Source organism: Eriocheir sinensis, chromosome 6, assembly GCF_024679095.1.
Source record: "Eriocheir sinensis breed Jianghai 21 chromosome 6, ASM2467909v1, whole genome shotgun sequence".
NCBI classification, from domain to species: domain Eukaryota; kingdom Metazoa; phylum Arthropoda; class Malacostraca; order Decapoda; family Varunidae; genus Eriocheir; species Eriocheir sinensis.
In genome coordinates, this window is record NC_066514.1 from 4141294 (window position 1) to 4153928 (window position 12635).

Genomic DNA, 12635 nt, shown 5'->3' on the forward strand with positions numbered 1-12635 from the left:
ATGTAAAGTCATGCACCTTGGGAGGGGATATCCAGCACACCAATACCACATGGGAAACACTCCACTATCCACCACAGAGGCAGAGAAAGACCTGGGATTATAAGTTACCAGGCTACCAGTGAAAGCCAAGTCCGTGGCAATCACAGCGGACGGGTTAACCCTCTCGCGCACCATGAGTTTCCAATAAGTTTCTGTTCCACTCACCATCAAGCCCGACCGGCCATTTTTTGCCGCCGCGATACTCTACATTCCCGGACATATTTTACCCTCACAGATATATCGTACAATAAATTTGGTATCAATGGCTTCATAAAGACTTGTACTAGAACATACGCAAATAAAAAGAGGAAAATATATATATACAAACAATACAAACTTATTTTAAGTCTCCGTATAGAGTACTGTAGGCAACAAATCCTAAGTACCAACTTCCCCACTCGCTAGCTCGAAATTTTGTGGGCCAGCTTTTATAGCCGAATATATGTTTCAAATCGGAATTTAGTGAGGATTCTTATGGTATCCTCAAAATCCTCATATGCCTATTAGTTCCTGAGTTACACCGAGAAAACTGTATTTTTTTCCTCTCCCGTCAGAGTAGGCTAACATATAAAAATCGCTCAAAGCTCCTCATCTACGCTCCTTAGAGAGGCTGCCATATGTTACCATTAAGAAACTTATCCCAACAAATGACGCTCCCAAATTTGACGCACTTTCACCGAAAACTTAATTTTTAATCAATTTTTAAAACTTTTTTTGACGCGTTTCACGTCATCGTGCGCCAGGACCTTTTACCCTTGATGACACAAAACGCGTCATTGTGCGCGAGAGGGTTAACTGATATGGTGGACTGAAGGGTAAAATGGTAGGAGAGGAAGGAAGTGGACAGTGCAGTAATCTGTGATATTACTTCTCTTAATTTAAGCTGACACAGAGGGGTGTATGCTGCTATGAACAAATGTTTCAACGAATAAAGCCACAAGAAACGTTTTTATTGATAAAATCATGATGCTACTGTGATAGAAAATGCTACAACAAATAGGGAGGAATATCAGCTCCAAACGCCACGTTGTGTTCTCAGTATGAGGTACAGCTAACTCTCGATTTACGTGAGTATTGCGTCCTTGAAGAGGTCGCGTAAATCAAAAACAATGTAAATCAAACAAGAGGTAGGTTTGTATCGAAAAATAAATATTCACTCCATTCAGTGGAGAGAGAGAGAGAGAGAGAGAGAGAGAGAGAGAGAGAGAGAGAGAGAGAGAGAGAGAGAGAGAGAGAGAGAGAGAGAGAGAGAGAGAGAGAGAGAGAGAGAGAGAGAGAGAGAGAGAGAGAGAGAGAGAGAGAGAGAGAGAGAGAGAGAGAGAGAGAGAGAGAGAGAGAGAGAGTATCCATATCACCGAGATATCCACTCAGGCACTCAGTCTCAGCCTCACTCGTGTGAGGAAGAAATGAGGGACACCATGAGCGACTGGCTAGTATTGGTATCGATACTGAGCAGTCTGGTACCGGTACTGTATCGTATAGCAGGTACCGTTAGTGCCAGTACTGGTACCGGTGCCTGCCCACCCCTATTGTTGAGTAGCGTGGCAGCGTGGGCACTGTATTGTTGTTCAAGTGGCGCGCGGGAAGAACTGAGCTCAGCTGTGTGGCCGCGGCGCCGTGTGAGTCCAGTTGCGTGAGACATCTGGTGGCCACTCCATAAAATATCGCGTATAAGTGAAAAAAAACGTGTAAATAAAACATTTATTTGGATTTTGGACCCCGCGTTATTTAAACAACGCATAAACCAAACTCGCGTAAATCAAGATACCTGTATTGCAATGAATACATGTATCTTTTTTTTTTTTGTGTGTATGCCAATAGCGCCGGTAGGCTTGCTTGAGGGGCCTGGATGGTATTCAGCCCCAGCCCGTCATGGCACAGGCAAGTGTTTATAGTGGCACCATCTTTGCTGCCCCCCGGAACTCCTTCTTGATTCACTTGGACGGTTTCCTCTAGAGTCCGGGTTGATGGGTGGTCTTCAGGACAGCATGTGGGTAGTTTTAAGCCACTCGGCGGTGACTGAAAAATCCCAGGTGGTAGCGTGGGGATTTGAAACCGCGCGGTCCATCATGTGGTGAATGTGGGCCCAGCACACTACCACTCAGCCACCGCCTACCCCAAATCACTAGGATGGTCACAAATCACTGGAAGCCTGATTTCACTCACCCATGCATCATATTTATAAAGATGGCAGGCAGAAACTGGGTCTGCCAGGTTTGTTTTGCAAGAACAGTGTCAAGGTCAGCAATGCTTTTTACTACGCTATATTTTCATACAAAACTACTTGAACTATTTGAGTGAAGTACAGGTAACTCGATTTACGCGTTTTTGAAATAACGCGGGGTCCAAAATCCAAATGAATGTTTAATTTACACATTTTTTTCACTTATATGCGATATTTTATGGAGTGGCCACCAGATGTCTCACGCAACTGGACTCACACGGCGCCGCGGCCACACAGCTGAGCTCAGTTCTTCCCGCGCGCCACTTGAACAACAATACAGTACCCACGCTGCCACGCTACTCAACAACAACAACACCCTCGCTGCTATGAGGGGAAGGGCAGCCAGAGGAGGAACCACGAGAGGGAGAGGAGTCAGAGTGATACAGTAGGCAATAAAGGTACAAACCAACCTCTTGTTTGATTTACATTGTTTTTGATTTATGCGATCTCTTCAAGGACACAATACTCGCGTAAATCGAGAGTTACCTGTATCACAGTACCTTGCCTAACAGCCCTTTTTGGGAGGCAAATGAAGTGTTGCATTTCCATCTCCTTCACATTGGGAACCAGATGGCACACATGGAGTTTGAAAATTACCCCCTTACCATATTTTTGTGTGTGTTAGACACCTCTATTTTCAAGGCTATGTTCAAGAAAAAAACTCCAAAGTATAATTTATTTAGTGATCTGGATGAGTAACACAGCACACTCAGCCACCTCGAATTGTATCCTACTCTCCCTCTTCCTGAATAATCTGTTGTATGGCCAAACTTTTGTTGTGATACCCAGACTTTGCAACCACCAGACTAATCCAAACTCCAGATTTTTTTATCTGGATTCTATTTTGGTTCTAGGACTTGACCAAACATATGTCCAACATTTACTGGACCTTCGATTTTGTCCATGAAATCCGATATCCGGGAAATCAGACTTCAGAAAATCGAGGGTCAAATGTAATATGCATGGTATGATATGCTTAATCCCTGAGGGATGAGTGATCCGCAGGCGGAAATTTTGGTGTGTTTTGTAAAAGTACGAGTGTCCCGCGTGAGGACGCCTCTGTTTTCTTTTGTATCCCTTGTTTCCTCGTGACCTTCGCTATTGTTCTTCATCTGAAATACACTAATCGACAACCTTATGCCTAAATACTAGCATACATAGGCATAAAGGCTCATTCACTCGACTACTTGTGATTAATAAAGGACACTCTTTTTTGGATATATTTAGTGAGTTTGCCGTGTCCAGTGACAGTGAATGGGATGCGGACGATCCGCAGCTCTCATCGTCAGATTCTGACGATGGTACTTTGCCTCTGGGATTCACTTCAACCCCCATCAAGCCACGAGGCCCTTGTCCAGCTGCCCCGTCCACTCATAAATTGTCCGACTCAGATGATGATGACACCCCATATGTAGGACTCATCTCATTACCTAAAAAATCAGGCACTAAAAGCTGTGGAAAATTCCGAGGCCGCTGAACTACGCACGTATTGGTGCGACCCACTTATCGTGTCACTGCTGACCTGCCTTGATATTGGTACAATTTTATTTTTTCATAAAATTTTACATTTTTGTGTTTGTCTCTTCAATATCTACAACTCAGGCACTAAAAGCCGACTTTTGTCCGATGAATATAAAAATTTGACTTATATTCAGTTTATCAGTTTCCAGAGTAATTACAAGAATAATTTATAAAACATTTATATCATTAGAACTGGCTTGAAATGCTGTAAAATGTTTATTAATGAGTTTTTACATGAAATGTACCTTATTTCCCGCCATATAAGACGCACTTTTCTAAAAAAAGAATAGTAAAAAATCACCCTGTGTCTCATACCCCGATGGTTAGGTTTTGGTAGGCCTGGGGGTTATTGTTACCGGTACAAGACAAACACCCAAAACACCTCTGATGGACACAATAGTTTACAGACGTCCGCAGAATGAAATCAACCATATTTTGCGGCGTGTACCATGCACTCTTCTCACTCAGAAAATGCCCAAAAAGTTACCTCTGCTTGGTATATGCTGAAGGTACAAATTCTGATTGCTTTAACCCTTAGAGTACGGGTGGCGATATATTTCTCTGGCTGCTGTGCACGGGGAAAACTTAGACATTTAAAAGAGGTGGAAATGGTGTCTTTCTTCTTTGCAATAATTGTATATTCATGTAGTATATATGGCGGTGTAATGAAACTTCTCTCCTAATAATAATAAAAAAGTTATGACAGCCTCCACCATTCTCCTGAGTCAAGAACTGGCGGTATATTTGAAACGTAGGGAGCGTAGAGTGTGATGATTATATATATGATCCCCGTATGGGTGGGGCACATGGTAGCTCACTTATATATGCAATCGCTGTAATGTAAGGGTTAAGGGTCATATTTTAAAACATTTCGTCGCCCAAGTTCACATATTTGAGTGGGGCACGTGGCAGCGCACTTATATATGCAATCGCTGTAATGTAAGGGTTAAGGGTCATATTTTAAAACATTTCGTCGCCCAAGTTCACATATTTGAGTGGGGCACATGGTAGCTCACTTATATATGCAATCGCTGTAATGTAAGGGTTAAGGGTCATATTTTAAAACATCTCGTCACCCAAGTTCACATATTTGGGTGGGGCGCGTGGTAGCTCACTTATATATGCAATCGCTGTAATGTAAGGGTTAAGGGTCATATTTTAAAACATCTCGTCGCCCAAGTTCACATATTTGACATGGCTTTCGTAGGAGCTGTAGGCCTTTCCAGGGGTAGTTTTATGACCCTGGTGGTAGTTTGACCCTTCTTCTGTGCCATGAACCTTAAAAAACACTCATGAAAAACAGATTGATCCCCTCTTTGACCTTTAGAAATAGTTGATGTGAGAAGCGATGGTGTCTTAAAATACGGCCCTGAGACCTTTCAATTTCTAATCCCACCACTCCACCACTGTCACTCCTCCACCCTCATCCCACTACTCCCTACTCTCCAAGCCCTAAATCCCACACAAGCTCCAGACTCCCTTCCATCCACCTACACTTCATGAACAGCCAATCCTTCCCCCAAGACCCCATACAGCCCCAGGACCCACCGTTAAGCTCATGCTCAGTGATCAGTTCATCCTCTGAGTCGGACACGTAGTAATGTGAGCGGAGGTACGGCAGGATGGTGGTGGTGTGATGCTCGGTGCCGGCCACTGCCACCTCCTCATCAGTGCATGGGTGTTTCTTGCAGCACCAACTGGAAGAGGGATACATTTGTGGTGAGTAAATGGGGTAGGTGAGGTGCCTTAACCCGGTAGCTGCGGGGATCATGTTTCTTAATGGTCCCTCCAAGCGAGAGAAATGAGAAAAAATCACCCCTCACACAAACCATTTCATAATATATATCGAAGCATTTGTGATCAGATTAAGTATCATCTATTTTGGGGGGTTTATATCATGGCACAAATTTGGCCCGTCGCTGCTACACGGTAAAGCCACAAATTTGGCCCGTTGCTGCTACACGGTGAAGCCACAAATTTGGCCTGTCGCTGCTACACGGTGAAGCCACAAATTTGGCCCGTTGCTGCTACACGGTGAAGCCACAAATTTGGCCCGTCGCTGCTACACGGTGAAGCCACAAATTTGGCCCATCGCTGCTACACGGTGAAGCCACAAATTTGGCCCGTCGCTTCTACACGGTGAAGCCACAAATTTGGCCCGTTGCTGCTACACGGTGAAGCCACAAATTTGGCCCGTCGCTGCTACACGGTGAAGCCACAAATTTGGCCCGTTGCTGCTACACGGTGAAGCCACAAATTTGGCCCGTCGCTGCAACACGGCTAAATATCAAATGGGTCAATCTTTTTAGTACACCATCTGGAAGGAAGACAGGGAGGGAGGAAAGGAGATGCATATCTTCAGGAACGACATACATTTTATAGGAGGTGATAAAGAGGCCTGTAGAGAAAGAGATTGTGGAACAGTATATAGTCCGTCCCTCAAATAGTACGGTTTCCAATAGTTTGGTTTCGTTTTTTTGTGGATTTTCATAGATTTTATTAGGATTTTTAAATTTCCCGACGAGCAGGAAATTTAAAAATCCTTACAAGATCTTCTGTGACAATTCATATAAAACCGAAACTGAACTATTGGAAACCATACTATTTGAGGGACGACTGCAGTACCTGTGGATATAACATTGCCATGACTATATCACTGCTGATGCGACATGTTAGAATTTCAGTAAGCAAACTGTGCAGTGGTCTAGTGGTCTAGTGGTCAGTGGGCCTGGCTTCTACTCCACGGGCCCAGGTTTGAATCCCGGCCCAGGCAGCGAGAAAAATGAGAAAAAAATCACCCCTCACACAAACCATTTCATAATATATATCAAAGCATTTGTGATCAGATTGTGTATCATCTATATTAGGGGGGTTATATCATGGCACAAATTTGGCCCATCGCTGCTACACGGTAAAGCCACAAATTTGGCCCATCGCTGCCACACAGTAAAGCCACAAATTTGGCCCGTCGCTGCTACCGGGTTAAATATAAACTCGTGTTAAATCAAAAACGTGTTGTTTAAACTCATGTTAATCATGAGGCATAATATAAGTAATTTATAATCAAGTTTTGAAATGTATATATTTCATGTACAGTACCCTCCTCCTCGCGTTTGTTTTGTTTCGTTCGCATAGCTAAAGCTAAACTTCGAATGTAAAAACGAGGTACTGAAAACTGAATTTTTTTTATTACATGATCCATCTGGGCCTGATGGACCTAACCTAGTTAGGTAATGTCGTACTGTATAGGAATAAACCTTGTGCCATTTCTAAATATAATTATTTTACCCAAAAAGTTTGTCTGGAATTCCAGACATGTCTGATGATAAGGTAATAGTTGGAGCTCTGGTGATCAAGGGTCAATGTATTAATCTGTAACCAAAATCTGAACCGTAATAAACTGCAGTAAGCTTGGCGTAACCATCCTAAAATCACATTAATGCAGGTCTTTCCTGATCTTTTTTTTTTTCGTCTTCTTTTTTACATCTTGGCCTATTGCGGCGGTAGGTTTCTTCCCGGTGGATCCTGATGGTCGGCCCAAGGCTTCTTCCCGGTGGGGTCTGATGATCGGCCCAGCCCGTTCTGGCGCAGGCGAGTGTTTATAGTGGCGCCATCTTGCACTGACTCATGCTGCCCTCCCGGAGCTCATCTTTAATCCTAGAATCTAGAGTCTGGGTTGATAGGTGGTCTTCTGGACAGCATGTGGGTAGTTTTCAGCCACTCGGCGGTGGCTGAAAAATCCCAGCTTGGTGGCACTGGTCGGGGATTGAACTCGCGTCCTCCTGAACACGGGGCCGTCTTGCTATCTGTTCAGCCACCGCCTCCCCGCCTCCCCTACACTATAATGAGCTAGACTGAACTTCCTCTTACTCAGGGGTGAGGAGTCGGAGTTAAAATTTTCCGATTCCGACTCTGGGAAATTTTAAAGTTCTGACTCAGACTCTGGGAAATTTTAAAGTTCTGACTCAGACTCTGGGAAATTTTAAAGTTGTGACTCAGACTCTGGGAAATTTTAAAGTTCTGACTCAGACTCTGGGAAATTTTAAAGTTCTGACTCAGACTCTGGGAAATTTTAAAGTTCTGACTCAGACTCTGGGAAATTTTAAAGTTCTGACACAGACTCTGGGAAATTTTAAAGTTCCGACTCAGTCTCTGGGAAATTTTAAAGTTGTGACTCAGACTCTGGGAAATTTTAAAGTTCCGACTCAGACTCTGGGAAATTTTAAAGTTCCAACTCAGACTCTGGGAAATTTTAAAGTTCCAACTCAGACTCTGGGAAATTTTAAAGTTCCAACTCAGACTCTGGGAAATTTTAAAGTTCTGACTCAGACTCTGGGAAATTTTAAAGTTCCAACTCAGACTCTGGGAAATTTTAAAGTTCCAACTCAGACTCTGGGAAATTTTAAAGTTCTGACTCAGACTCTGGGAAATTTTAAAGTTCCAACTCAGACTCTGGGAAATTTTAAAGTTCCAACTCAGACTCTGGGAAATTTTAAAGTTGCGACTCAGACTCTGGGAAATTTTAAAGTTGCGACTCAGACTCTGGGAAATTTTAAAGTTGCGACTCAGACTCAGGGAAATTTTAAAGTTGCGACTCAGACTCTGGGAAATTTTAAAGTTCCGACTCAGACTCTGGGAAATTTTAAAGTTGCGACTCAGACTCTGGGTAATTTACTCAGACTCTGGGAAATTTCAGACTCTGGGAAATTTTAAAGTTCCGACTCAGACTCTGGGAAATTTTAAAGTTGCGACTCAGACTCTGGGAAATTTTAAAGTTGCGACTCAGACTCTGGGAAATTTTAAAGTTGGGACTCAGACTCTGGGAAATTTTAAAGTTGCGACTCAGACTCTGGGAAATTTTAAAGTTGCGACTCAGACTCTGGGAAATTTTAAAGTTCCAACTCAGACTCTGGGAAATTTTAAAGTTCCAACTCAGACTCTGGGAAATTTTAAAGTTCCAACTCAGACTCTGGGAAATTTTAAAGTTCCAACTCAGACTCTGGGAAATTTTAAAGTTCCAACTCAGACTCTGGGAAATTTTAAAGTTCCAACTCTGACACCAACTCCAACTCTGGGAAATTTTAAAGTTGCGACTCAGACTCTGGGAAATTTTAAAGTTCCAACTCCGACACCAACTTCAACTCCAGCCCCCATGCCCCTCTCCCATTATTGCAAATCTTTTTTTCCCTTTTTTTTTGACACTTCCTGTAGTGGTGGTAGACTCTCTCGAGGTCCTTTTTCTTACATGTATTTACGTCCAAATTCCGTGTACTCTACATAGGCAACATCTAGATAATGTAAAGGAAAAAAACTTCACAACTACATTACAGGATGAATGATTACGATAAGGAGTCAAAGTCGGGTATATTTTACCGATTCCGACTCCGGTCAAAAGTACCTGACTCTACCGACTCCACACCTCTGCTCTTACCTTCCCATAACAACAGAATGTATTTCAAGATATACACTGTCGTATTATAAGACATTTCGTCGTCCAAAACCACATATTTGACAAGGCTTTCGTAGGAGTTTTAAGCATTTCCAGGAGTAGTTTTATGACCCTGGTTGTAGTTTGACCCTTCCTCTGTACCATGAACCTGAAGAAACACTCATTAGAACCCAACTGACCCGCTCTTTGACCTTTAGAAATAGGTGATGTGAGAAGCCAAGGTGTCTTATGATACCAACCACAGACTTTACTGATCTGACCTAAATGGCGCCACTATAAACACTCGCCTGCGCCAGAACGGGCTGGGCCGACCATCAGGACCCACCGGAAAGAAGCCTTGGACTGACCATCAGGACCCACCGGGAAGAAGCCTACCGGCGCAATAGGCCACAATGTAAAAAAAATAAAGAAAGAAAGAAAATGAAAAATACTTACTCATGAGTCTTGACCTGAGCGAGTGACATGCGCTGGTAGGGGTCCTTCCTCAGCATGCCCTCCAGCAGGATGCGCAGGGCTGGCTCTAGCTCGCCGGGAACCTCCAACTCCTTTTCACAGATATTCTCAAACAGCCGGAACATGTTCTCTCCCTCAAAGGGGTACTTGCCACTTGTCAGGTTGTAGCTGTGGATGGCAAAACACTGCTAGTTCAGGTGCTGCTATGGATGGTGATCATTATAAACATGTATATGATAATTATGATACCCTTCACATAGTTTGAATTCACACTGCACATAACAGAAGAAGGCATGATAAGCCAATGAACCACTGAAGTTATAACTGAACACACACACACACACACATGGAACGGACTTGACGAGGAGACTGTGTGCAAAAAAAGATTCATGAATTTAAAGCCAAACTGGATAATAAGCGTTATGGAGACGGGACAGCACGAGCCTAGTCCAGCTCTTTTCCTGTATTTCACAACTAGGTAAATAAAACTAGGTAAATACACACACACACACACGAATATCGGGGAACTACTCTCTGAATAATGAAAGAATCATGAAAAAAAATGAAGAAAAAGATCTGGGAGTGATCATAACAGACAAGTTATCCTTTGGAAAACATATAGACCGGATAACTGGGGAAACATACAATTTTCTTAGAAACACAGAAGCAGCATTTACATATTTAGATGAAGAAATGGTGAAGAAACTAATAACATCGATGATACGTCCAAGACTGGAATATGCAGCATTAGTGTGGTCACCCAGATTGAAGAAAGTTGGAAAGAATACAAAGAGCAGCGACTAAATTACCGGAAACTCTGAGAGAACATACTTATGAAGAGACTGGAGAAATTGGGACTAACAACACTGGAGAGAAGAAGAGAGAGAGGGGACCTAATAGCATTGTACAGGATACAAGAGGGATTGGAGAAACTGGACGGGGAAGACCTGGTGGTATGTGACAGAAGTGTGACGAGAGGCAATGGTAAGAAACTGAAGAAGAGCGACTGTAGGAGAGACATCAAGAAATACAGTTTTCCATACAGAAGCATAACATGGAACGGACTTGACGAGGAGACTGTGTGTGCAAAAACGATTCATGAATTTAAAGCCAACTGCATAATAAGCGTTATGGAGACGGGACAGCACGAGCCTAGTACAGCTCTTTTCCTGTATTTCACAACTAGGTAAATACACACACACACACACACACACACACACACTGAAATGAAATTCAAGAAAGAAATCCCATATGATGAGGATGGGAAAGAGTAAGAACAGACCCATGGCAACATATGAGATGAATGAGATAGTAACAGATGCAGTAAACAATGAAAGGGACCTTGGAGAGATTGTTCAAGATACACTGACCTTGATAGCCACATAAATGGAATATTTGGAGACACATATAGGGTCGTATTACAAGACATTTCGCCTCCCAAGAACACATATTTGACAAGGCTTTCGTAGGAGTCGTGGGCATTTCCAGGAGTAGTTTTATGACCCTGGTGGTAGTGTGACCCTTCTTCTGTACCGTGAACCTCAAGAAACACTCATTAGAACCCAATTGACCCACTCTTTGACCTCTGTGGTCATATGCCAGAGAGAGACAGAAGGGGAAGGAATTATAGGAGAAGGGAACAGATTCCAGGAGACGGGACACAACCCCCGATTAATACCTGGTACCCATTCACTGCTGGGTGGACAGGGGCGTAGGGTATCGGAAAAGCCGCCCAAATTTTTCCACTCTGCCCAGGAATCGAACCCGGGCTCTCTCGGTTGTGAGCTGAATGTGCTAACCACTGCACCACGAAGCCCCCTGCAAAACCCTGCATATATGGCACTGGCCCAAAGAGTTCGTTAAAGCCAAAATTTGTTAAATCGAGGTCCAAAAAAGTGAGTTTACTGTATGCACAAACACATGCACACACAAACAAAAACAAAACAAATCATAACTTACAGAGTACAGCCAGCGCTCCACACATCCACCTTAAAGCCTGGGAATGTCCGCGCTCCACCAGCGACTTCAGGCGGCTGGAAGAGTGGTGAGCCCTGACTGGTAGTGATCTCATCGCTCCCAGAAGTCATGTCCAGTTGCTGGTAGGGAGGAGTGAAGAGAGCAGTGAGAAGGGTAGAAAAGGTATGAGAGAGAGGGAAGTAAAGAAGGAAGGAACAGATTATGGAAGGGTAGAAAAGGTATGAGAAGAGAGAGGGAAGTATAGAAGGAATAGATTATGGAAGGGTAGAAAAGATATGAGAAGAGAGAGGGAAGTATAGAAGGAATAGATTATGGAAGGGTAGAAAAGGTATGAGATAAGAGAGAGAGAAGTACAGAAGGAAGGAACAGATTATGGAAGGGTAGAAAAGGTATGAGAGAAGGAAGAGGGAAGTATAGAAGGAAGGAACAGATTATGGAAGGGTAGAGGTGGAAGAGATCAGAAAAGAATTAACTTTATGAATGATTTACTTATTGTGCTTTATAACTTAATGTATCAAAGTTGGAAAGTTTGGTTTAGTCGGCGCAACATCTGTGGTCATACGCCGGAGAGAGACAGAAGGGGAAGGAATTATAGGAGAAGGGAACAGACCCCAGGAGACGCGACACGACCCCCGATTAATACCTGGTACCCATTCACTGCTGGGTGGACAGGGGCGTAGGGTATCGGAAAAGCCGCCCAAATTTTTCCACTCCGCCCGGGAATCGAACCCGGGCTCTCTCTGTTGTGAGCCGAGTGTGCTAACCACTACACCACGAAGCCCCCAACAGCTTAATTTATCAATCAATCTCTCATTGGCTCAAGTATTAAAAAAGAAAAAAAAATTGGCTACACTCACTTAAAATAAACTATGTAATGTTTCCTTATGCTAACCACTCATTTTATGGTTATATCAATTACAACCTCGTTTATCCGGCAGGAACGGGGGAAGCTCAGGCTGGATAAACTGTTTT

At 43.3% G+C, this 12635-nt stretch overlaps 1 protein-coding gene across 5 annotated transcripts in view; it reads right to left on the reverse strand.

Moving 5' to 3' along the window:
• Positions 1–12635, reverse strand: part of LOC126989007 (serine/threonine-protein kinase stk11-like) — a 54812-nt gene that overhangs the window by 13395 nt on the left and 28782 nt on the right. For all 5 annotated transcript variants that reach the window (XR_007742748.1, XR_007742747.1, XR_007742746.1 and 2 more), the window contains exons 5-7: positions 11646–11782; positions 9669–9854; positions 5333–5481 (exon numbers count right to left, since the gene is read on the reverse strand). Coding sequence is in view for 1 of the 5 variants with exons in the window: in XM_050847482.1 (XP_050703439.1) it covers positions 5333–5481; positions 9669–9854; positions 11646–11782 (472 nt within the window). In the remaining 4 variants the exon portion in view is untranslated. The remainder of the gene's footprint in view (positions 1–5332; positions 5482–9668; positions 9855–11645; positions 11783–12635) is intronic.